This window comes from Symphalangus syndactylus, chromosome 5, assembly GCF_028878055.3.
Source record: "Symphalangus syndactylus isolate Jambi chromosome 5, NHGRI_mSymSyn1-v2.1_pri, whole genome shotgun sequence".
In the NCBI taxonomy this organism is placed as follows: Eukaryota; Metazoa; Chordata; class Mammalia; order Primates; family Hylobatidae; genus Symphalangus; species Symphalangus syndactylus.
In genome coordinates, this window is record NC_072427.2 from 96,097,675 (window position 1) to 96,125,646 (window position 27,972).

The window sequence follows — 27,972 nt, forward strand, 5'->3', positions numbered from 1 at the left end:
ACAAACCTGGATATGTTATTAAAATTTATCAATTTTAAACTTGTACCTCAGTTTCCTCATCTGCTAAATTAGTAGTTCTCAATTTTCCTGTTGCTACAAGCTTCACATGAATAAACGACATTCATACTGCAATTCTCAACATCTGCTGGAGGCATACAAAGTTTGATGAAAGTCTTTCTTTTTATGCCCCCCCATTCTGATATCTTCATCACCCAAAATGCACCCCCATCCCCCAGTTCTCCTGATGCCATTCTTTTTTACTTCTAACAGCACTACAGCAATCCAAAAATATTCTTTCACTAACTAGAATGTAAGCTACAGAAGAGCAAGGACCTTTGTCTATCTTGTACATGACTGTATTCCCAACGTCTAAAATGGTCCACACATCATCGAACAGGTGCTAGAAATAGCAGTGCCAATTGTACCTCCTTAAGAGGGTCTCTTGCTTACTTACTCCTATCTTTCCTCAAGGAACTCTAAGTTTCCTTCTATCTCTAACATAACTTGAAGCCACTTTTCATATACAACAAAGCTCACTATCAAGATGGTAACTTTAACACTGAAGCAAAATTACAATACTAATGTTTTCCCATTTACTTCACGCAGTACCAAAATGCTGTTCACACCAATACTGTATTTCAAAAATATCTACAATTCATCTAGAAGTGAATTAAATATTAAATATTTTATACATTTCAAATATTAAATTCCAATACACATACAAATATAAATGTTAAAATTACATTATAATTATTTGCTGATTAGGTAAGATAAAGTACTATCCAAAAATTTAACTAAATAGTGTAATACTTAAAAAAAGGTAATCCTAGAAAAAAATTAAAGCTAATTTTTGATATTAATTACTAAAACTAATGTTTAGCCTACAAAAGAAGACTTAGGGAAAACCCAAGAGCTAACTTCAAATATCTGCAGGGCTATTATGCAAAAGGTAGATTTATTTTATTTTGATTGGATTCCAAGAGTGGACTAGAATCAAAGGGTAAAAATTAGAGAAATCAAGCCGTATTTTGTAAACAAGGACACATTTCCAAAAATATACAGCTGTATGAAAATGAAGTGGGCTGCCTTGTGAAGTAGTGACCTTCCCATCACTTGAAGTACATAAATAGATACAGGATGGCTGTCGGATTAATATCTGCATGGGTGGGAGGTTGAACTCAACAACTTCTTAGAGCCCCGACCAAGACTGAATACTACCCTAGTACCACTCATTATTCTGAAGGACATTCTGCAGTGAAGCCAGTTTTGAAAAGTGCAACTGCATAGCGATGAAGAATACATGTACTGCTAGGAAAAGTTAATGCTGCTGACTAGATTCATGCTAATGTACCAGCTGTTCTACTCACTACTGTTTTCACAATGATCTCTTAAAAGGGTCCCCCGTAAAGCCCAAGAGTCCTCAAACCATATTTTGAAAACCACAGTTCTAGAGATGCTAATGGGAAAAGTTGCTGTAGTAAAAGATGAGAGCAAAAAGGTGGGAAGAATGAAAGGAAGAAAGGAATCTCTCCTTGTCCCCCAAATAAAATCCCCACTCAGGAAGGTTACCGAAGCTAAGAATTCATGGAAGTATCATAACCACCACCACTGGTCAATGACCAACGTTTAACCTAATTAAACGTATTTTCATCCCAGAAGAGAAACTTGTCAACAAAATTATCTTAGAAATTAGACTCTACGGGAAAGACAGTTTTAAGCCAGTGGCCTCCAATGTACCCAGCTAGCACTACCACACCCTAGTTCCCCAGAAAATAAAGCACACATAGAATCCACAACATTCAACAGCATGCAGCATCTACCTACACCTTGCCCGCCTCACGTTACAAAGAGTTATACAACACTCAAGAGCAGGCAGGACTCAGGGAAGGCAGAGCCAAGACAGAGAACTGTCAAAACCTGTGAAAATGTACATGTAAAAGTCTTTCCCATTCTTTGCTGAATCTTAATTCCAAATCTTACTTCCTTTAAAAAATTTCCTTGCAATTTAAATTTTCAAATAGAAAGGATGTCCCTGTGAATTCTGCATTGACATTCTCACAGCAATCTGAAAATTTGTGAGCCCTAACTTTTCAACAGTCAGATGGGTGTCATGGAAAGTGGCTGAAGTTCTAGCAGACCTTGGGAGAACCATCTACATAAAAATATGTGAAGTGCCAGCCTTGCCTAATGACATAAGCAAAGCCCAATTATGAAATTGATTCCATAGGAACTGTTTGATGAAATATTCTTCATTGTAGAGAACCTCTTTTGCCCAACAATTTATTGAATCAGGAGTTTCAGTCCTCTAAGTAATTAAGGAATAAAAATTATCGAACACAGAAACTACTATTTAAATTAGAATAAAATTCAATAAGGACAAGTCTAGAACACTAAGAAACATAAAGATGCCTAAGTACAAGTTCAATTGTGATAACTTACCTCTACAGGCCTGAACCTGAAGTTATAACTTGAAGTGACTAGAAAAGTAACCTTTATAGGCTTTGTAAAGGTCAAAGATAGAAAATACTTATTAAAATTTAAATGCTATACTCCTTTGCTTATGAATCATATTAAATAGGCCATTTTTAAGAAACATGGAGTAGGCTGGGCACAGTGATTCTTTCCTGTAATCCCAGCACTTTGGGATGCCAAGGCGGGCAGATCACTTGAGGCCAGGAGTTTGAGAGCAGCCTGGCCAACATGGCGAAACCCCATCTCTACTGAAAATATAAAAATTAGCCAGGCATGGTGGTGCGTGCCTGTAGTCCCAGCTACTCGGGTGGCTGAGGCTCAAAAATTACTTGAGCCAGAAGGAGGTTGCAGTGAGCTGAGACTCTGTCTCAAAAAAAAAAAAAAAAAAAAAAAGAAAAGAAAAAGAAATATGGAGTAACTAATGAATAAAGACTTAACAGGCTTTTAAAAAGTAGGTAAATGGGAGGGGAAAGAAGAGACAGGAACCAAAATACAGTGACCCTGGAGCAATACAGGTTGAAACTGTGTAGGTCCACTTACAAGCAAATTTTATTCGATAAATATATTGGAAAAATTTTTGAAGAGTCACAACATTTTGGAAAAAAAAACTTGCTTTTTCTCTAGCTTACTTTATTGTAATACAGTATATAATACACATAACATGCAAAATAACATTGGTAAGGCTTCCAGGTCAACAGTAGGCTATTGGTGAAGTTTCTGGGGAGTCAAAAGTTTACACACAGATTTTCAACTATGCACACCCCTACACTGTTCAAGGGTCTACCTGTACATAAAGTATAATAAGAAAATAACAAATAGTATAATGCAGAGAAAAACTCTTTTAATAAACCAATGCTGTGTGCTCTGCAAAAACAAAAATACCCCAAATTTAAAAAATTTTTAAATAACGTTGAAAAAAAAATACTGCAGATTCACAGGTCAGGCTTTTCAAGTGGTCATTTAATTGTTAGGCTATAGTATAGAATCTTAAGAATTGCTTAAGTTAATATATTAACTAAAAAGCACTCGTGAACATGGTATTTATATAATCATCTTTCTGAGAAACAGTTACATGCGGGAAAACATCACACATCTTTATGGGGAAGCCATTTTAAAATAACTTAAATGGCACAAGTCGAGTGTACACAGGAGATTCATATATCCTGACACCTGCATGTGGAGTGAAAGGGCAAAGTGAACGATCTCTTATGGGCAGACCAAATTCTGCGGGTATCAGAAATGTAGGTTGAAACTTACGAAATTGCCATTTTGGTTCAACTTAACATTTATCTGGAAACATTCCTCTCAAAGTGTCTTCCTCAAGACAAGTATGTCCAAGCTGCTCGCTAGGAAGCCCATCTCCAAAAGGGTAGCTGCAGGGAAATGGAGCACCAAGTCCCTGTCCCTAAAAAGTCTGTGATACAGATAGGAAGACAGACACTTGTAAGTTACTAATAAAAGGCAGATTCAAACACAGGACATACTGACGTGAAAAGCAATGATGCCACAAGAACTCAAAAGAAGGAATTACTACTACTAACTGGTTGGTTAAAGAAAGCAGATTTCAGCCAGACCCTGAAAAATGAATACCCTGCCAGGAGGGAAAGAGGGCCACTTTGGGTGCTCTCAGAGTGGGTCTGAACTAACAGCAGACAAAAGAAAGGAAGGGAGAAAATTCTGATGAAATTTATATTTGGGGTAGAATCAGCATGGGTACTGAATTTAGTATAGGTAGAAGCCTTTGTTTTCTTCCACCTATGGCACTATCTTGCCTAGAACATTAAGATTTCAGTTACTTCAAACACTCACCTACACTGTTGGTAAAAATGTAAACTTTCTGGAAGACAATTTGGCAACGTATATTAATTTAAAATGTGTATACCTTTAACTCCACAGCTACTTCTAGTGTGGGGGATCAGTCAGAGTGGTGGGAAAAACTACAGGGAAAGGACCCAAACCTTCTGAAAGGTTGGAATGTTCTGCAGAGCCCCAGGGGAGAATAGCTGAAGGCAGCTGTTCTATAACCCTGAGGCAGAGGCCAAGGAGTAGGTACAAGGGAGTGTAGGGGAATTTATCTTAAAGAGGCTTGTTTACTTATGTTGACCAGGAACTGACCTTTGATCATCCTCCCGCATGAGGTTCTCTGAAAGGGGAGCAATAAATGTTAATTACCTACAGGTTGTGTTTGCTCCAGGTTTTCAGCATTGTGCCGGCACTGAATAAAACCAAGCAGCTCCAGCTTCTTAGGGCTGCTCTGGCCATTAGAGCCAGGCAGTCAGCTAGCTGCTCTTACACTGCATACCTGTGTCTGAGTACTCATTTCATCCATAGGCCAGGGTCTGCGGGACACACCCAGCATTCTAGGAATTTAAGCAAACTACCATACCCATGTACCAGACTTAGCTATGAAAATGCTCATCATAAAGTTATTAGGATAGTGAACGAATGCAAATCTAATTGCCCAATGGAGACTGGTTCAATAAATGATTTCCACTGATTAAGTACTATACAACCATTTAAAAATCCACCAAGATCTCAGAAATCACCACTAAAGAACTTATTAATGTAACCAAACACCACCTGTTCCCAAAAACACCTATAGAAATTTAAAAAAAAACAAAAAAAACCATGGATAATTGGGAGGCTGAAGCAGGCAGATTGCTTGAGCCCAGGAGTTCGAGACCAGCCTGAGCAACATGGTTAAATCCCGTCTCTACAAAATACAAAAAAAAAATAACAATAATAATTAGCTGGGCATGGTGGGACACACCTGTAGTCCCAGCTACTCAGGAAGCTAAGATAGGAGGATTGCTTGAGGCCAAGGAAGATGAGGCTGCAGTGAGCCATGACAGTGGCACCACACTCCATCCTGGGTAACAGAGTGAAACCCTGTCAGGGTTGGGGTGGAGAATGATCCTTACATACTGGCATAAAAACATTTTAATAATAAAATAAAATCAGCATGGAGAGTACATCCATATATCTTCGAAAAGAAAAAAAAGGACTATGTAGACAAACATGGAAAAAAGTATGGATGACTATGCAAGGTATTAGTCTTCCCCAGGTAGTAAAACAAGTGGAGTATTCCATTTTTTTTTTCTTTTACACTCTGATTTCTTTGACGATGAGCAATTAAAAGGTGTTTCAGAGACAAACTTCTTTTGCAATAAATTCAATTTTTCCTTAAAAGAATTTCTTCTCCTAAATCTATCCCAACTGCTATCTTGCCACAGATGCCATAATTTGTAAATTCTGTCTTCGAGTCCCAGATCTACACTTGGACACTGAAAACTCATTCACTGACTCCATGTCCATCCAGGCTTTTAACAATATAGTAATAATCAGAGAGGTATAAACAGGTGGCTTCCAGAGGTTACTGAAAGAGTCTTGCAAGCTGGTACTTCCAGCATCATTAATTATTACAACTGGTTACTCTGTCTCTCAGGGAATGAGAGGAAAAACTGGAATCTAGAAGTACTGGTCCCAGAATCAGAGTGCACCAGAAAGACGTGACAGGACAAGACCAAGTCTGGCCCTGACACCACAGTGGCCAATGAAGCCAAGGGATGTGGAAACAGGAGCCTGCCCATTCTATGGCCATGCAGCCAGGAATAAGACTCTTGAGACCTGGGAAATCCAACATTAAGAAGTATTCTTTGGGCTATGTGATGAAAACAAAAAGAACTCAGGGAAGAATGGAGGTTAAAAAGAAAACAGGAGCAAGAAGCCAATAACTGGTCCAGTAACTGATCTGAGTTTAGCACAGATTAATCCTGGGCCAAAACGAAGGACCCAAGAACAAGGCAGAGGCATCGTTATCTTCTCAGTGAGATAATGCATGGCTGAATTTGCAAACGTAAAAAGCAGATGACTGAGGAGTAAAGCAACTTGAGCTGCAAGGTAGGCAAAATGCCTTTAGGTCTTAAACTACACTTACCCATCCAAGGGGCCCCTGCACCAAGTGCCTGCTAAGCCATCAATACCAGCATTGGAATCAAAAGGCTATGAGCGAATAAATTTAAAAAACGAACCCACTGAGCAGGAGGGAAGACATAATTATAGGAGATCCAACCTTGTGTGAACTTACTAGTTGTCAGCTATATATTAGTTAGTCATGTGCCTTGGTTAACATTAATCTCTGTAGTTCAAATAATAATGTACCTTTGTTCCTTAATCAACTAATTTCCGAGGTTTCAAATCAAAGAATATCATTCAGATGTCATTCATTTAAGGACAAATTTGGGGGCTCACTTGCATATAATCAATCATTCCTTTCATGATTTGGGTAAGTCAAAAGAAAAAGGGCAGAAATCACCAAGGAATTCCTCAGCACTGGAATCACCACCTGGGAGCTTTAAAAATAAAGGTGCCTGCATCTTACCCTCAGATATTTCAATTCAATTGGCTTAGGGATTCAAAAATCTTGGACACTAAGATTTTTTTAAAGCTCCCCAGGTGCAAACAAAAGTGAGAACCGCATTCTAGTAGGAAGCTAGCTGGCTTCGCATCCTCCCAAAGATGAATGACTCTGGCTGAATTGCAGTTAGTAAAAGATTTTAAGCAATGATCTTCTCCAACACTAATTTAAGGAACATAAAAGTTTCACTCTTTCTCACCAATAATATTGGAGTCTTGCCTGAATGTGAAATGGAAAAATGACAACCCCAGTGGGTGACTATTTGTGGTAAATACTACTGCATCAGCTAGAAACAATGCCAAAATGAAGGTACCCTGCTTGCTATTCTGAGGACATTTTAAAGTCCATGATCCTCTTGCTGAAAGGTTTCTATACTCCCCATCCCCCTTCAGATGCACTCACAGATAAAAGATAAACGGGAAGACTGGCAGGAGTTCTGGTTACTATGACAGCAAGTAAAGGAAATGCCTAAGCTTGTGAAATGGATAGTGGGAGCAGGAATCAGGTAGGCATTACTGAGCCACCTGCCTTGTTGATTGCATGCCTTCATGCACAATTCAGTTCCCTGCCTTCGCCTTATATTTCAACCTCTTCACAGGGTAGAAGGGAGACAGCACTGGAGTGACAAGAAAACCAGGGGAGGGAACAGTCAACCAAAGATTTAGATGGTAGAGACAAAAGGTTTATAAGAAAATGAATCTTCTACATACCCATGTAAGGTTTAGCAAAAATATCACCTGGTGGACTGGGTTAAGAGAAGTTCTTAAAATCATACATTCCTAGAATGACAAACACGGACTTTGACAAGAAAGTCAGATTTGCATAATTTGCTAAACAACAGACAAAAGCATGTCCACGAACTAGGCCAACTGCAGTGATGCTTAAATTCAAGTGGTGGGAGGAAGGCACCTAATGGACTGCTCTACTCTGCAGAGCAGGGAAGAGAAAGGACACAAACACAAAGGAATTATAGGAATAAAAACATCCATCAAGATTCAGCTACTTTTTCAGATGCCACATATGAGGGAGATCATGTGTTGTCTTTCTGTGTCTAGCTTATTTCACTTCACATAATGTCCTCTAGGCTCATCCATGTTGTTGAACAGGATTTCCTTTTTTATGGCTGAATAGTATTCTACTGTGTATGTATACCATACTTTCTTTATCCATTCATCCACTGATGGTCACTTAGGTTGATCCACATCTCAGCTATTGTGAATAGTGCTGCAACGAACACAGGAATACAGATACCTCTTCGATGCTGATTTTATTCCATTTATCCAGTAGTAAGACTGCTGGATCATATGGTCGTCCTATTTTTAATATTTTGAGAAATCTCCATACTGTTTGCCACAATGGCTGTACAGATTTATTCCCACCAACAGTGTGCAACAGTTCCTTTTCTCCATAACCTCGTCAACATTTGTATTTTGTCTTTTTCGTAATAGCCATCCTGACAGATATGAGGTGATATCTCAATGTGGTTTGTTGTTGTTGTTGTTGTTGACTTGTTTGTTTTTGATAAAGACAGGGTTTCATCATGTTGGCCAGCCTGGTCTCAAACTCTTGATGTCAAGTGATCCATCCACCTCAGCCTCCCAAAGTTCTGGGATTATAGGCATGAGCCACCATGCCTAGCCTCAGTGGTTTTGTGTTTCTCTGAATTATGTTAAATGAAATAAGACAGGCAAAGAAAGACATATACTGTATAATCTCACTCATGACATTTTAAAAAGTTGATCTCACAGAAGTAGAGAGTAGAATGGTGGTTACCAGAGGCTTAGGTGGTTATGGGGGGGGGGCGGGGATTGGGAGCTGCCAGTCAAATGATATATAATCATAGACAGAGGAATATTTTTTAAAGTGTCCAGAATAGACAAATACAGACAGAAAGTAGGTAAGTAATTGTCTGGGCCAAGGGATAGTGGGGAGAGAATAGGTGTGGGGAGGGAGAATTGGGGAGTGACGACAAATGATTATGAATGTTCTAAAACTGACTGTGGTGATGGTTGCACAACTTTAAAAACCACTGGACTGTACACTTCAAATGGGTGAATTGTAAGATATATGAAGTTTATCTCAATGAAACTGTTTTTTCGAAAAGATCCAGCTACTTTCTATAAACGTGCCTTTCTTCTGTAACCCCATAGGTATCGCTCGCATTCCACATACATCTTGCAAGCGTAATTATTTAGGAGTCTGTACCTATCCTTAAACCTCTTCAAGTTGCTTCTTACTCATGGTTATTAGATGCTGGAGGTCCAAAGAACTTGGCTTACAATACACATTCAATAAATGTTTGATGACTAATCAAAGAATGGAGAATTGAGAAATAAAAGTTGTTAACTGTACTTAATATAACTAGAAAGAAAAGATTATATTGAGTCATAAAATTTAAAAGATCTTCACTGCAAAGAGGCAAACAGAATATTTTTTGAAAGACAGAGATGCATAATGAAGTTAATGCACACCCCACTAGTCAAAAGGAGAGATGCAGAGTAAAAGAACTAGAAATAAGACAAAAGACAGAAACAACGGCTAAGGCACAGGCAGAAACACTTAGCAGTGCATCCAAACTTCTAAAAATTCTTGGGATTAAAATATAAAACCCAATGGGTATTCAACTCCTGAAGCATATGGGGAACAATACAGAACAAAAAACCTCAACTCTGAAAAGCCATGGAAAGCTGGAGAGTCAGAAACTCCTATGAAGAGACAACAGGACTTTACAGGGGGCCTACCTTAGGGTGTGCCAGTGAGATTCCAAATTAGACTTGGAAGGGGGCAAGCCCTAGGGAATGGTGGCTCTCATTTTGTTGCATTATTAGCAGTGTCTCTCCTCAGTTACTGAAACATGGAGGCCACATATGAAAAGGAACCTCAACTACCTAGAAGTTACCCAGAGGAAAAAACAGAAGAGCAAGATGGTGAAGGGTCTGAAATCTATGCCCTGTGCTATACACCCAGAGAGTGAAGAACATGATGTCTAATTTCGAGACTTCAGAATACATTTATCTTCAACATTTCTCTTCAAATAAAAGTGGGGGAGGGGATAACACTTCAGAGGCAGAACTTGGGAGTAAAAGCCAGAGACAGATTTAAGGTCAATCAGAAAATCCTTTGAAGTTTAGAACTTTCTGAATGTGGACTGAGCCTCCTTGGCAGGAAGGGGGTGGTGGTGCTGGTAATGTTCTATTTCTTATGGGTGGTGGTTACATACGTATGTGCTTCACAATTCCAAGTGATTCTCATTACTCATGGAATCCATATATGCCAATTTGCCTGCTTGCTAAAATTTATTTGTAGCCCCCAAATCAATACTCCCAGCAATACTGCAGTCATCTGTAGATATGCATATGTGCACAGTGTGGTGGAAAACTGTAGTCACCTATTGCACACATTCCCAGCTGAGGTAGACAAAGGCAATGTTCTGCCCTCGTTTCAGCTCACATATCATAAACAAGGGTCCTCTGGCCGTCTATTTAGTATCATGTTTTTTTGCATGTGTGCTTTCTGGGGGTCATTTCGTTGTTTAAAATGGCTCCCAAGTGCAGTGCTGAAGGGCTGTCTGGTGTTCCTAAGCGTAAGGATGTGATGTGCCTTAGGGAGAAAAGCACATTTTGTGCTAGATAAGCTTCATGCAGGCATGAGTTCTAGTGCTATCGGTCTTGAGCACAATGTTATCACTGTTAGCAATGTTATCAACAATTAGTAACTATGGTGTCTTTAAACAGAAACACACACGAAGCAAGGTCACGTATTGATTGACAAACATGTATTGACAAAAATGACATGACCATACACTGGAAGGAATCTAACGCAAGGGGCAATGATTCAGAATTCACTCGTGCAGCGTTTGAGGTAAATTTACAAAACATAACTACCACAAACAACTGTGTTTACTACACTGTACATGTGTCATTTTATGGAATATGTTAAAACTCACAATAAAATAGCTTTGATGGGTGGTATTCAACACACATTGTATAAAAGAATCACCTATACAGCCTTTTTTTTTTTTTTTTTTAATGAGACAGGATCTCACACTCTGTTGCCTAGGCTGGAGTACAGTGGCACAACAGTAGCTCACTGTAGCCTCGACCTCCCAGGCTCAAGCAATCCTTCTGCCTCGGCCTCTTGAGTAGCTGGCCTCTTGAGTAGCTGGGACTACAGGTGTGCATCAGCACACGTGGCTAACTTTTGTGTATTTTGTAGATGTGGGGTTTCGCTATGTTGCCCAAGCTGGTCTCGAACTCCTGGGCTCAAGTGATCCACCAGCCTCAGCCTCCCAAAAGTGCTGGAATTACAGGCATGAGCCACTATGCCCAGCCAACTACACAGCTTTTAAGGCCCCTTTGAAATGTGAACAATTTTCATCATTTAGCACTTAAAATAAGCAGAATTTTAAAACTCCAACTGTGCTTCTGGTAGGTAACATGTTATCTCAGGGAAGGGCAGAAATGGGCAATAGGCTCTGAAATTTCAACCTTCAAAGGTTAAAGGGTAAGTACCAGAATTTCCAGGCAAGCCAGAGGGTTCAACACAAGCACCTAATTATGCTCCCACCTGAAAACCTACTAGAACTACTGTAAAGAGATTTTTTTCAGCTTTACGGAGGTATGATTGTCAAATAAAAATGATATATATTCAAGGTAAACAATGTGATGTTTTGATGCACATATTGTGCAGGATTTTTCAGGTACAACCTCACAAGAATACGAGAAGAAACATTAGCAATAACATTTTGGAAGAAAGGAAGTAGAAGTAGAAAATCAACAATGGGAAAAACTAAGAATCAACCATACCAACACTGGGCACCTCTGGGAAGTGGGGGTGAAGTGACACTAAAATAAATACATTTGGTCAAAAGTTTAAGGACTAGTTGGATCCTGAGATGCATATTTGAAGGTTTATACTCTGTGGCAGATAAAAGAGGGCTCTGCATTGGAGGGCACAGGCACAGCTCTAAATGGTAGTACTGTACCAAAGAGATGAAGGAAAAAATGCAGGCTGTGAATGATGGGGCCCCTGTGTTCTTTCCCCACTTGGCTCTCACAGTCATGGCAAAAGGCCTTTTATCCTTCAGTTTAAAATTCAAAACTTTCTTTGGAAAGCCTGACTTATTCTAAAGATATCGCAGGACTTAACCCAACACACAGCCAGGCCGTTGCAGGCCCAATCGTGATGCCAGCATGCTCCACCCTATTAAAAATAAGCAGACCAGCATATATCGGAGAAGAGCCTTTAACATGGAAGATTAACACAGAAAAAAACTATCTTGAAGTAAATAAAGAGGGAGTGGAAGATGACAGTACCTTCAGAGATGAGAAGATATAAGAATAACAGACTATAAAAAAAGATTTCAGGAGCAAAAGAGCTCTTAAAATTGAAAAACTCGACAGAAATTTTATTCTTTTTCAACAGAAGGGTTGGAAGATAAAGTTTAGAAACTGCTCTAGAAAGAGCAAAAGAGAGATGAAAATTAAGAGCAAAGGCATGAAACCAAGTGTATCAGTCCAGGAGGTCCAAGAGCTAAACAAAAGGGGCTCTAAGCAGGAGAGAGCAAGGAGAATCACAGTCCCAGCGCAGAGCTGCCGTACTGAAAGAACCCACCAAGGGCCAGTACTGTCCAAGAAAAACCTTTGTCAAGGCACCTAACTGAAATTTTAGAGCACAGAGGCTAGAGGCTAGAAAATTCCTATGGTTTTATGATTTCAAATTTCTGAAGGAAAGTGCTTTCTAACCTAGAATTCTACATTCAGCCAAACTTGCAAACAAATACGAGGTAGAATAAAGACTCTATCTATGCAAAAATTAATTATAAGGTGTTACAGGATTCAACAAAATGAGTTGCATCAGTATTATCAGATTTCTCACTGCTGGAGAAGAGAAATACAAACACCGAGGGAAGGCTAAAAAGAAACCACTGGTGTTGGTTTAGAACCAGAGGCATCTGTAGATGTGCACGGTTAGGAACAGGAACATGTTCTGAGAAATGTGTCGTTAGGCAGTTTTGTTTTGTACAATCATAAAGTGTACTTCCACACACCTAGAAGGCATGCCCTACTACACACCTAGGCTATGTGGTGTAGCCTACTGTTCTTAGACTACAAACCCACGCAGTTACTGCAGGGAATACTGTAGGTAACTGCACAACAATGATAAGTACTTGAGCATCTAAACATAGAAAAGGTCCAGTCAAAATATGGTATAAAAGATAAAAAATGGTATACCCATAACGTGCACTTACCATGAATGGAGCTGGCAAGACTGAAGTTGCTTTGGGTGAGTGGTTAGTGAATGTGAAAGCTTAAGACATTACTGTCCACTTTTATACCCCTGGCAGCAGTTTGTTTACACCAGCACCACCACCAACAGAAGTAACGTGTTATGGTACGTTACAAGGTCACTAGGCTATAGAAACTTTTCAGTTCCATTATTTTATAGGACCACCATCATGTACGTCATCCATTGTTCACTGAAACACCATTATAAGATATGTGACTCTATGTGTATTTCCTAGTTCTGTACACTGAAAGGGCCCAGAAGTCATGATACCCCTACAGCAGTGAGTACTCCAAACCACTCTACTAAATGCCCAGTCCCCAGACTGAGGCAGGGAAATGACACGGTGCACCCAGAACATCTTACTGTGCTGGAAAATGCAAAGTACTCAAGAATTGATGGAAACGTCACAAAGGACAAAGAAACTATTGATAAAAGAAACCAGCTAAATCTGGAAACATCTCAGCAAAATAATGACAGTAATGAATAATAACTCACTGAACAAAATAATCCAGGAGTTCATACTGACAAATGAACGGGAAAAGGGGAAGCTCTTGAGTACAGTATCCTCCCCATCAAAAAAAGGCCAGAAAATAGCCATTACAGTAACAACTCAGGCAAGATTCATAGACAAATGAATGCTAAAACTAGGGGTTCAAGTTTGATGAGAAATAGGTTATTTACATGGTTTTTAAGTATCCCCCCACTAATTACATATTACCAAAGGGAAAAAATAGTAACACTGGAGAAACCTGGTGGACACCACCTTAACCAAGATCAGTTAATATCATCGATAATGGGACAACACATCCAATGCCTCCTAATGTGAAGCTTTAGGGAGATAGCATCACTTTTGCATTTCTGCCAAAAATGCATAGTGTGAATCTAATCATGAGGGAACAGACAAACCCAAACTGAAAAGGGACAGTCACAAAATGATTGGCCTGTATTACTTTAAAAATGTCAATACCGGCTGGGCAGAGTGGCTCACGCCTGTAATCCCAGCACTTTGGGAAGCCGAGGCAGGTGGATCACCTGAGGTCAGGAGCTCAAGACCAGCCTGGCCAACATGGCAAAACCACATCTCTACTAAAAGTACCAAAATTAGCCAGGTGTGGTGGCACATGCCTGTAATCACAGCTACTCAAGAGGTTGAGGCACGAGAATTGCTTGAACTCGGGAGACAGAGGCTGCAGTGAGCCAAGATCGCACCACTGCATTCCAGCCTGGGCGACAGAGCAAGTCACATTTCCCCCCCACTGCCAAAAAAAAAAAGTCAATACTGTGAAAGACAAAATCCAAGAAGTGAGCCAGATTTAAGGGGGCAAAAGACATAAAAGCTAAATGCAATGAACTGGCTTCTGAAAGGGGAGGAAAAGCTGCTATAAAGACATTACTGGACCCAGGAATATTTGAATAGTCTTTTGATTCAAAATCACTGTTTCTGTCCAGTTTGATGAGTGACTGTTCTTAAGAAATATACACACAAAGTACTCAGGGAGTAAAGGGGAACAATGTCTGCAAATAGTATCTCAAATGGTTCAGAAAAAATATTTATGCTTCAGAAGAATGGCAAAGCCAATGTGGCAGGCAGTATGTTAACCCCTGGTGAGCCTGGATGCAGTCAAGTCCTAAATTCCTCATTCCATTCTTAACAACTTTCCTATAACTTGAAATTTCAAAATTAGAAGTGAAAAAATTAAGAATATTTTACTTTACTCTCGGTTTTACATATAATCCTATTCTCCATCAATACCTGTGAGTCAGTGTTTACAAAAATTAAAAATGACAAAAATTGGTAGGGGGAAATTCACTGGAAACCATTCATGGACCAAGGGCAAAAGAAACTGAGGTACAAACTTCTTCAACTCTGAGACCCAGAACACTACATTGTGGCGGTGTTCATACTGAAAATACTTAGTCACAGAAATATAAATTTTTCATTTTATTCAAAGTTGGTACAGAATTACTAACATTTCCATAAAATAATTACTATACTTCAGTTACAGGACAAAATACCACAGAAAGGAATGTACTTTGCAAGAAATGTAGTTCATCTTAAGTTTCCAAATACTTTTGAAGGCTAATGCAGCAGCTGGCAAAATAACACACAGTACACAAAGAACAGTGTATTTTACAGAGTCAGTAATGAAAACTGACAGCTCTTTAGCAGATATGCTTTTTTTCATTTTTTAAACAATAACACTTTCAAAAACACATGAAACCAAGATCAATACATGTTTACAATTTTAAAAAATCAGATTGTACACAGTAGGTTAGAACAGACAAGTTAGAATTGTCATGATTTTAACAATCTTAAATCTACAATTTCAACTGTACTCCTTTCAATATAGAAATAACCTGCTTTATACCAAATTCTACTTTCTGCTTGCAACTAAAACACTGTACAATGAGATGGATCCAATTAGTCAAACCTTAAAATTAAAAAAGCTGTGGACAACAGAGGGTAAACTGGAAATCCATTTACAATTCAAAAAACTCACTAATAACAAAATTAATGTTCATCAACTTTATTTATAATCACATTTGGTCTACAATGCCTAACTAAAATGACACATGTACACAATACACACCCCCAGTGTACTAACAGGTCTCTTACAAAAAATCTGAACAAAGCATCATAAGCAGGACACTGGGAAGAACATGTTTCAATGTAGACATCTTTTAAAAATGCATTAATACTTACATATCAAAATTACTAGATAAAAGCAGCAGCACTCTGCTGACATTTGGCTTAAAAATAAATGAATGAATGAAGCAATTTCACAGGATATTATTAGAAAAAGAATTGGTTTTCTTCTTGAAGAAGACTACTAACTTTTGCACAGCAACTATTTTTGATATCCATCTTATCAAAAAGAAAAAAAAGCACTGAGAAGTATAACACAGTTCATACGTGATTGCCAACATGGGTCTGGACAAAAGAAAATGGGATGTCCAAGCAAAGAACAGGTAAATCCCTGCTCTATTTCTGAACTCTGCTGGCAATCTATAAACTGAAGCAGTAACAGTGGGGGAAAGCAAGGGAACAAATTCCATACCATCATCTGACACTAATGGAGTATGGCATTATTAAAAAAAATAAAGCTTTTGCATTTTAATAACCCCACAGAAAAGTCTATGAGCAAAAGACTTGATCTGTTTGCCACTCAAAAGTTAGAGATCTCACAGTGAAATTAGAAAACTCTAATTATACATATTTACACTGCTAGGACTACTTTTCACCTAGGCTAATTAAAGCAGTTCTCCATGAAATTATAAATGAAAGGCATTTCTGCCAAAGAAATCTCCAGAAGCATTTTTTTGTACAATTCTTACAAACTATCTTAAATTTAAAAACATGTAAAGGTACAGAACACATAGTATGTAGGATTAACAGGTTATAACAGCTTTGCATTATCACACGTTGCTAAGCCAAGGATGTTCCTCAAACTTCTCTTTCCTGCACTTCTGGTACTCTTCTTCCCATCATCCCCCCAGGCCTGAGGTTTGATATTCTCAAATAATGTGGTAGGCTCATTCCTGGCTAGCTTTTTGCTGGCAAGAATAATCTCTCCCTCAAAGTGTTCAGGTTAACTCTTCTAAAACATCTCAAATTAGTCTACACCAGATATAGTCTTCCTTCTAGATATATTAGAGTTGACCAAGTCTTTCCCTAAAAAGGTAATTATATAAAAGAGTAGGAACAAAGGTAGTCATTTCTCTCCCATTCTGAGAATTACATCTTTTAACACATGGGCAAAATTTAAGACAAAGACATTCATTCATTCTTGATAAACAAGCTACTCGGAGGTGAAGTGAGGAGGTGGAAAAGGGCAATGCTGAGTAGAAGAACATACGTTTTCTTCTGCACACACATTAACAGATTTCATCTCATCTAGACTACGAGAGGGTTAATGGGACAAGTGAAAGAATCCTCTCCATCCCATTGTGAAAAGAAAAGTAGCTCCTCTAGCAAATATGCTTCAGAATTAATCTGATGCTCAGAACACTCAGATCAAATTATCCTTTATTAAAATGAGGCACAGTCAAGTATAGGAAAAAAATAAAGGTAACTTCATCCCTCACATACAAACATACACAAAAAAATCAACGACAAGTAGTATTTGCCCTGTTAAAGTATGACTTTCTCCATGTTTGGGGGGGCACCGTTAAGAGGTAATATTTCTTAAAAGATTTAAGATTTTTTACAAAAAACCCCAATGACACTACAGCTTAAAGCAGAAATGTGTCACCTGTTCCACCCACCAAAAACCTAGACATCCATCCCTGTTTCTCTAGTTTCAAGTTGCAGTAAAAAGCCCTCAAACCCCATTTTAGCTAGTAACCCTCAAATATAATTTTGGCATTCCTGACATTCATATTCTCTCCCTCCATCAATGTGGTACAAACTTAATGAGATTATTCCTTTGGATCCCTTACCATTAGGACCAGTTTAGATACCGCATTGTCTTGGGCTTATCAATACTGTAGTCCTCATAGCAACTCTGAGACAAATACCTGGTGGCCTTTATGACTGGCACTTGTGGGATACAGAGAATACTATTAGTCTTGTGCTTTCTATGTGTGGATACACCAATGTGTGAACACGATTTTGTGCTTTCTATGGACTTTAGCTTTCTATCATGGAATATAAACTGTTGTCACATACCTGTTCTCAGATATACCTATCAACCTACAATGGAAAAACAACAAAATTAAGATCACAGAACATAAGTAACTTTAAATTTTTAATTATGGATATAAAAGAAACAACATTTAGGCTGCAACACAAATACAGAACTACCTGGTTTCACTGAACCTAAATAAAGGCTGCACATAAAGTATGTAAATATAATGCATGTTTTTTTTTTTTTTTTTACTTCCTTCACTAGTTATGACAAAATTTAAGAGGAATAACAAATACAAATTTTCTGTTAAGAACGGAAAGGTGCAAACTAGCAGAGTCAATACTGGTAACCAGAAGGCACTAATCCAAACACATAAATTTCAAAAGCTGGTTATATTATGGAATATCATATATACTGGCCTGTGCCAGTTTGGGATTTCTACAATAGCAATAAGCCTCGTTTCTATTTCCACTTATAACAACAAAAAGATGAGTTACTAATGAACATTCCACTTACAGAAGTCTAGGCTATGTTGATAAATTGAAAACTTATCTAGACTCTCTGTCCAAGAGCAATAAAAAGTAAACATTCTTTTATCCAGCAGCACTAGGAAACGGTGAATTTACCAAGATAAATTAGGTTGGGGGATAGCTACTGCCAACTTGTGCTGCTGTCGAATTCACTGTAATACGTATTCCTCTTATTGATAGAGCTCTGAATGTAAACAACCTAGAAGTGAGGGGAAGAGCTTCAGTATCATGGGCAACAATTGTGTTATAGTGCTTTTCGGTGGTATAGAGCAAAACCACTGTTCCTACACTACGAAAAATCTGACACCACTGTGTTTTGATTTGCTTGCTCTTCAGCTGCTTACTTTATTCTAGCATCCTTTCTCTTCAAGCAAGCTGTGAACCCAGGTAACCGAATTTAAGAGTCATTACATAAAGTAAGGTTATTAAGTCAACAGCCTAAGACTATGTATGGTACTGCCCAAAAAGTAAAGTGTACAAGATTAGCAATGATACAGATATACCAAACAGTTTTGTTTATTTCCGAGTGAAAGACTATATGCCAATGGTTAGGGTTGTTGGTTACCAGGTAAATTAGGTGCTTACCCTAAAACAAAAAAACTAATCCCTCTTTTTATAAAGAAGTTTAGATGGAAACAGAAACACAAATTACATCAATTCTCACAACACTCCTTTAAAGGTGAATCAGTAATTTAAAGCCTTATTCTCAGCATTGGAGAGAGAGAAGTTTAAATAAAAACATTTATATGACTACTAAGTGAATAACGGTGTGGGACTCACCACTGGCAAAGCCGGTTAATTACTTTGAACCTTAACTAAATTCTCTTCTAGGAGTCAAAGTAGTTGAACAGCTAAAGTATTCCAACAGAGGACAGTCTGACAAAAACATTCCATATTAAGTGACCTTGATAGTAGAAAAAGATTTGCAGCCCTAAGTTAACCAAGTCTAGCAATCGAAAGATTACTTTTTCACAATCCAGCCTCATACCTTCCAGTACAAAACGGTTCCTCTATATGCCAACTAATTCCAAATTTTTACTTTTACTGCAAAAAAACCTTTTTGGCATCAAAACTCCATTGTTTCTCTGCACTCTGACACCATCATTTCAAAGGGGCTCACATAAATGATCACTACTGCTCTCTCTATAATTTTTGAAAAAGGAGTTTTGAGAATAAAATAGTACTTTTATTATTAGCCAACACAAAGTGAGAAAATCATTCTTGAGAATTAACATTTTAAGCTAACAGAAATTCAGTATACTTAAAACATAATTATATTTATTGAATCATTATTTGGATCTAAAAGTCCTCAATACTGGGGCGAAACGTCACTTTCACACACCATGCCAATATGCCTTAAAGTGAACTAAGCTGACAAAAAAATCAAAATTTGAATTTGCTAAGTGCTGAAAAGACTAGGTGTAGAACTGACACAGCAATGTGAAGGAAGACAAAGAGAAAGACCAGTCTCTCTGAATGGTAAGTGGGCATATACACATATGAAATATATCCCATTTGTAAAGAAGTCTGCTCAGGCTATTATCAACACTGAAATGCCTTCAACAACCTAGCATCTGGCCAATGCAAAATCTTACAAATACTGAAGCTTCAAAGCATTTTCCTATTAAATTATCTCTACTGTGTCAACAAACTTTGTACTTTATAATGCTTAACATCAAACCAGGGTTTAAAAAGCTGAAACTTATTTATTGGTGCCCTAATTTATATGGGGAGGAGTTTAAAGTAGCTGAGAGCCAAGGTGCTTCAAGCTCTAGAATCTCATGAAAATGATTCTACATATGCAGATTTTAAGCTAATATTTGTTGTCTTTTACCAACGGGCTAATGTCTGTGTCACCCACGTACTTAATCTCACTTAATCATTTTTCTGATTTCTTAGGAAAATTCTGTTCTGGCTAGTCTCTGTAGTCACATAATTTAACAGGAAAAGTCTTGTATACATCTCTCTACCCAAACCTAGGAAATAGTGAGGTGTCACCACCAACGACCCATGTGATCCCTTTCCAGTCATCATGCCTCTGATCAAAATGAGCCAGGGGAATCAACATAAGGTAACCCTGTAAGTTTTAACACTGCCAAGCAGGAACAGGGAAGACCTAACCTTTGAGTAGCAAGTAACTGAGTAGCTAATAAGCCGCTTTATTTGGTGGTAAAGAATGAAAATAACCCATAGGCTACACCAAATGATATTCAAAGTCGGGGGGGAAGATCCATATGCCCACTATAAAGAAAATAAGCCATGGACTGCGAATACAGACACACTCAATTGGCTCTCACAAGACTTAACCCCTTGCTTAGCCTCAGGTTACAGAAGTGCATAACAACCCCCTCAGCTCAGTTCTTAAAATGTGAAGTTTCACAGAGTGATGGGCCCCAGCTAATTTCTTGAGGTATCATCCCTAAGAGCTATGGTTACCTGACCCTGGCCAGCCTCTTTGTGCCAAAAGACAATGGATCCTTTGAGCCAAGTGAAAAGGAAGCCCTAGGAGATGAGATCTATTGAATTTAGGCCAAAGGACACAGCACCACTGCTATTGCTTGATGCTTCTCTAATCTAAAGACAAAGCATAATTACCCCCAGGAAAGAACAGCTGGGGAAGAAGAAATCGGGCTCAAGTGTTTACTCTCTGGGGGTGGCAGAACAGAATATTCTGAAAGATGACCAGGGAAATTAGAGGTCCCACAAAATACGCAATAATCATCCTGCATACCAATGTAATATGCCCTTCTCATCAGATCTGGAGATTAAAACTGCCTGAGAAGACAAAAGTCTTAAGAACTGGGGATACCATTAACACCTGGTAAGACATTTATTTTTCTCTACCTTCCAAGACCAGTGTCCTCACCTCATTTTGACTTTTAGCTATTCTAGTCAATATCAATCTTCAATTCTGAACCTTAGCTTGAGCTAATATAAAAATATACACGTTAATGTCTAAAGACCAATGTCATCATTTAGGACCCATTTAGTCAGTGTAAAGTATGAACATTTTTACTAGCTTAAGACAGTCCATGTATCATTCCAGGAACAATCATTCTAATGAAATATAGATTGAAGACTGGTCCCTGAATGAAGTTGCCATCAGCAATTCACAAACTTACTCAAGCACATTATCTATTACTGGGAAGCAATAAGAAAGACAAGCTTCAGGGACGTTAGTCTAAATAAAATGATGTTTATATTGGCAAGAATAAACAATTCTAATGAATATGCTAATAGTCATTCCTTATTTACAGACTTTAGTACTCTAAACTTGACCTACTGCTATATACACACAGACACAAGATGATGTAGCTTATGTATCTTACTAAGACAAGAGCAGAAAGAAGGTAGAGGGACCCTAATTCTCCAAACTACTAGGACTCAATGTTAAATAAAGGGACAAAAAAAAAAAATCACAAACACCTCCTATTCATTTACGCTGGATATGGAAGAGATAGGCTGCCCAGTCAATATGTCAATTATCACTGAATTACACAGTAGTGTGGTTCAAAGAAAATTTTAGTTCTTACAACTTAATGTTAATTTGAAAAATCCAAGATCTTATTACTTTCCCAAACACCAAAAGGTTGTCCCAAAGGAAGAACAGTTCCTTTGAAAAAATAGGACAAAACATTGACAACCATTTGTCCAGACACATCTGAACAAACCATAAGTCCAGATTTGGAGACCTGGTTTCTGTTCTTCCCAAATAAGACTTCATAACCTTGGACATGTCGCAGCCTCAACTTCCAAACAAGAAAAGGATGAGCTCTATCTATTTGGCCCCCAAATTATAAACCTCAAGAATAAAATTGAGAAAAAAATTCTACAAGGCACTCTAAGCTCTTCAGAAATACATGCTATTCATACATAAATTATTTTTTCATTTACAGACTCAGTCCATCAGAAAGCCTCCTGATCATGGGAAGACACTATGCTACCTGACAATTTCTAAAATTAACTTTGGACTAATCAAGTCCATCATAATGAAACTAGTTTATAGACTACAAAAAAATTAAAAAGACTGAGTTTTGATTCAAAATCTACAAAAGTATTTATGAAAGTAATTTCCCTAAATATAAGCCTAGTAAAATCATGCAATCTAAAAAGTACCAGAGATTAAAGAAAGTCAAAGAAAGTACATACATAATTTGCTTCCTTCATCTTTCATGGAGGACAAAGGACAGTGCTGAGCATACAAAGACACAGAAGTACGTAATCTGTAGAGCTTTTCTCTAACATCTTTTGTACCCTGTACCCACTAGCTGCAAGTGGGTGCCAAGCCATGTCAAGTTAGAGTCCTATAATTACACAGTCCTGTAATACCCTCCACAAGACACACTACTAACCCCAAAAGTTCTTGTTTGGCACCTCTCAAACATGCTATCCATCCTACAGAAAGACTATACTGACAACCTAACAACAGCAAAGTATGCGCTGAGTTTTCTGTTACCGATGGCCCAGCTTGCATTGAAACATCCTCATGCTCTAAGTCACTATAACAAAAATGTAGAGGCTGTGTACAGATGGAAAGTCTTTTGAGGAAAAAAAAAATCAGGGAAAAACTTATCAAGGATGCAATGAGATATCAGAATTAAATTTTCCCTCTAAAAATTCAACCTTGATACATCATCATCTAATCAAATAGAGCAATCCAGCACACAAAGGCAGCGTCAATTTTTCTTCAGGTTTCTGGACATATCTTCCAACTGGATCCATTTAGGAAGGCATGTGGCTAATAATTTTTCCAAATAACAAGAACAAAGCTAGAAATTTAGCAGAATATATGAGTAATCATCTGATTAGCATAAGTTAATCAAACACTGCTTAGGGGGCTGGTCATTTCCAAACTATATGAACAACCTTAATATGATCAATAAATATGGGGATCATCAGCAACATTTACTTCATTTTCTCCCCCATAATCATTTAACAATACAATCATGACATGTAACTTTACAGGCAGACTTGTTGGTCATTTCAGTATGGTTCACTTAAACTTGAAAGTAGAAAGAAAAAAAAAAAAGGAACTGGAACAAAGTTTTTCCCTAACATTCCATACACTACTGGTGGTACAAAAATACCTACAGGAAAACATTCTTTCTTTTGGCAATCAGAATCCGTAGGCTCATGCTAACAAAATGAACCTGGCAAACGAACTTGTCCTGAAACAAGTATTACACAAGCACATTCGATTTTCAGTACATAACTGATTGTACAATGTCTAAGAAATAAGTTTTTCTGAATGGTAGGAGGGATTACAGAGACAGAAAAAAAAATTAGAAATGAGCAAATCTTCTACTTCAGGGTAAGAAGGTCTGCCAAGATTTGGCAGTGCAGACAGTATACCTTAATTCATGGTAACTTAACATATATTCTGCTCTAAGTGCTCTGTGAGAATAATTGGTCTCTCCTTACTTTGGTATGCAAAATTTAAAACCACATTTGCACAATTCAGTCTGTTAAGTTTTGCTTCACTTAAGTTGAAGATTTACTTTCATCCATCTCTGGGAAAATAAAGTCTTGTAAGTAGATGATTTTCTGCTAAGTAAAATTTGGCTAAAACCTACAGCGTAAACAATGCCTGAGAGATGCAACAGTTACATAACTTTTTTTCCCCAAAGACCAGTCAGTATTGTCTTAAGTTAGTGTCTCACCATATCCTTAAGTTCATAAGGAGAAATAAACAAACATGAAAATTCCAAGCGAACACACAGCAAAAAGTCCAATATTTAGTATTATTTTAACTTGCCGAGTCTCTTCTAGCATCTGTAAACAAACAGCCTCCTCCTCCATCAGGTCTCTGAGACTCCTCTTGCTGAGGCTCTTACTTTTAAAGCCACAAAACCAGTCTATGAACTTCCAGTACCGACCTCCATCCTCCGTTTCTTTCTTTCTCTCTTTCTCACCCATGAGAGCTGCTTGCCCATTGGAGTAAGCGTCAACTGGTGTTTCTGCCTCTGAATGACCTAAGGATGCCACTGGGTTGCCCTCCTCTCTGCAGGTTACCAACAGATTAACATCTTCAGGCTGAAGGCCCTTAATGCTGTCTTCAGATTTCCCGTTGGGAATGATGTGGTTGATGGTCTCATTATTCTCACTGCATCTCAGAATGCTCTTTTCTTGCATTTTGTATGGTTCCTCTTTCGGGGAGCAGCTCTCCTTCACCACCAGGTTCTTCTTAGACCAAAAGGTGGTGGTACGAATCTGTTCCTTTGTGGGAGGTGGCGTGAGAAGGCTCACAATTACAGTAATGAGTCCCGTGACCCAAAACAATCCTGTGGCCACATACATATAATGGATGTCTTTGATGAAGCCTGGCCTATTATCAGGTTGGTCACATTCTGGGGCACGGTAGGCAAAGGCCAGTACCAAACGGACTGCTCCAAGAACAAAGCCAGCCATTCCACCATAGAAAGCCCCTTGTTCATTGCAGCGCTTCCAGAAAATTGCCAGCAGGAACAAGGCTGCCACTGGGGGTGTCAGGTAATCTGCTACCTCCTGAATGTAAAGGTACATCTGGCCTCCTTGCATCTCCACGATGATTGGCACCCATGCTATGCTGATCACCACCATAAATGCCACAAATATCCTCCCCACAATCATTAACTCCCGGGAGCTTGCGCTCTTGCGGATAAGTTTGTACACATCGAGGGTGAATATGGTACTGGCACTGTTAAAGATAGAGTCCAAGTCACTCATCAGAGCTGCAATCATCACTGCCATCATTAAGCCCCGAAGGCCCACAGGAACCAGCTTCATCACCAAGCGTGGGTAAGCAATATTGGAGCAACCAGCTCTGCTTCCACACACTAGCATGCAGTGCTCTGGGTTGATGCAAGCTATATCATCAGTAAACAGTATCCTGGAAATCATTCCTGGGACAACTATGATAAACATTGGCAGGAGCTTTAAGAAGCCAGCCATAAGAGTAGAGCCTTTGGCATGAGCAATGTTTTTGGCTGCAAGGACCCTCTGCACGATGACTTGGTCAGCACACCAGTACCATACTGAAGCTGGGGTCTGCCCAAGAATGAAACCAGGCCAAGGAACATCTTCATCTGTTGGATTCCGCAGCATTTTCAGGGCTTCTTTCTTAGGGTAGACATTACAAGAATTTGTGTTGGAAAGGTTGTATGTCAATAAGATGGAAGTGACATCGGGTGAGGCCAACATGTACCTTCTCTTAACTTCCTCAAACCCGCCAATCTCCATTATGCTAATAATCATAAGTGTAAGTGCCCCAATGATCATGAGCAGAGCCTGTAGAGTGTCTGTGTAGATCACTGCAACAAGGCCTCCGGTGACAGTCAGCAAAGCAGTCATGCCAATGAGCAGGATGACAGACACATAAAGATTCCAACCCAAAGACTCCTGGATAAAGAGGGCACCCGAATACAGATCCACCGAGAGCTTGGTGAAAATATAGAGAATCAGAGACAAGGCTGCAAAATAGACCTGAATCCTATGGCCACCAAATCGCTTGGACAAGTATTCAGGCATGGTATATACCCCTGACCGGATGTAAATTGGGATGAAAACCCATCCCAGAAGTTGTAAAAGCAGTAAGGCATTGAATTCCCATGCGCCCACTGCAAATCCACTTGCAGCTCCAGATCCTGCCAGCCCAATGAAGTGCTCACTCCCAATATTGCTCACAAACAGAGAGGCACCAATTGCTACCCAGGTCATAGAGCGCCCCGCCAGGAAGTATCCACTCACGGTGCTTCTATTAGATTTCCACATGGCAAAAAAACCAATGCACATGACCAGGATAAAATACAGAGCCACTATGGCAATGTCTGCTGTGTCCAGTACAGCTCTCATTCTGGTAACTTGTGAATAATAGCGTCCAATGACAGAAGTGTCCAACTTTTTATTTATTTTTAGTAACCCCAGCCAAGTCTGTAAACCATACGTGAACTGGACTACACAGAGCAACACAGCAGGTCAAAGTCTTTGTCCTTTGGTTTGCTGTCTTGATGGTGGTGGTTGTGATAAACTTTGAAGAAGACAGTTTAAATTTTCCGCTTCTTAATTGGGATTGAGAACTTAGCTCGTACTCTTAATCCACTCTCCACAAGACCATCAGCATTTACTCAGGTGCTGGAGGAGAAATTCTGAGTTGCAGCTAAGTCTAGTGAAGCCTACTGTACCAACCCTGCAAGGCAGCAAAGACAAAAGACAAAGATTGAATTAGAGGAGGGTCTCACCACGTGATGAGGAAACTTTCAGTCTAGCAAACACGGCGCAACAAGACATTCTTTATAAAAAGAAAAAAAAAATTTTTAAATACACTTCAGTTCCACAGGGAAGAGCAATCTATATGATCACAGCTGATACTTATGTCAGTGAGAATATTATCATTTTGACCTAAGGACAAAAATTCATCAACCTCATAACTAAGTGGCCTAACTTCAGCAGCTAACTGCCTACCACAGCATTGCCCTTTCTTGTCTTACTGTGGTAGTCTCAGACTGGAACAGGTACTAAGATCTTAAAGCACCCTAAAGGGGAGAAAACACTAATTATATTCATAATAAGGGCACAAAAATGCAATCTTAAAATACTATGAATCCCAAGAGAGTTTGGGGCTAACTTTATGGCCAGTTAGGGTCCTGGATGGAACAGGCAGGTAGTGTTTACTAGATGTTATCACCTACCCTCAGAAAATTTAAATACAGAAAACCAAGTACTGCTCAGTCTCTGGAAATGTATTGTTATAAAGCTTCTTAAACTGATATAGTTGTCATACAGTAACTTACAACTTGTGAGACGCCCCCTGCCCTAATGGGAAACAAGACATTCCACACAAAACTAGAAATATCCAACTTACAAAACAACTCAAAAATTGTATTATTTCTGCTAGTTAGAAGATGCTGCAAGAAGATAAAAAGAAAACTTTAAAAGAGGTAATTTCCTTCTCTTCCTTTTCATCAGGCAGTATTTCCAAAAGAACCTCTGAGAGGGTAACGGCACTGACTAAAGGTGTGATTTTATTTTTTCCTTGTAATGCTTTTTGTTGAAGGGTATAGGAAGCAGAGAAAAGAGGGAGGAGGAGAAAAGTTTTCTGAAGACTAAAAAATGATTTATTATTATGTCCGCCAAACCTCAACAAAACAGACATTTGTTGACCATTAGATAAATCTTCAGTAGGACCATCAGGAATTTTTCAGTTCTGGATTAAGATAATCACTCTGCAAAACAGACATTTAAATTTACCTAAAATTAAATGTATTAAAATTTGATGGCTTTTCTCCTGAAAAAGAGACAAATACTAAATTTTCAATTAATTGTAATTGTAGCTGACAGATCAATACGAAAAACATTTTTATTCAACCTAATGCCTTCCACACATTAACTTCTAAATGATTTCTCCATTTCCAATAAGGCAACCTCAGAGTACAATGTTTTTCCATTCTTTTTCTGATGAATCTAGGCATTTTCCTTTTAAGTCCTATAAATTATACTAAAGCTACCTCTTCTCAAAACTGTTCAAAACAGACCACAGTATTAGAAACTTTACAACACGCTTCTCACTGACAAAAGGAGCTAAACATAATGCCTAGAAACTACTGCCCTACAAAATTAGGTTCTTAGGTCTAATGCAGAAAAAACTGCCTGGATAGAAATG

At 38.6% G+C, this 27,972-nt stretch overlaps 2 protein-coding genes across 3 annotated transcripts in view; both read right to left on the reverse strand.

Moving 5' to 3' along the window:
- The window catches only part of MRPS6 (mitochondrial ribosomal protein S6), a 68,217-nt gene that overhangs the window by 20,262 nt on the left and 19,983 nt on the right, over window positions 1-27,972 (reverse strand). The window lies entirely within an intron of this gene.
- The window catches only part of SLC5A3 (solute carrier family 5 member 3), a 33,552-nt gene continuing 20,684 nt past the window's right edge, over window positions 15,105-27,972 (reverse strand). Inside the window, exon 2 of the mRNA XM_063639286.1 lies at window positions 15,105-26,499. Within this exon, the coding sequence (XP_063495356.1) occupies window positions 24,009-26,165 (2,157 nt within the window). The 5' untranslated portion in view covers window positions 26,166-26,499 and the 3' untranslated portion in view covers window positions 15,105-24,008. The remainder of the gene's footprint in view (window positions 26,500-27,972) is intronic.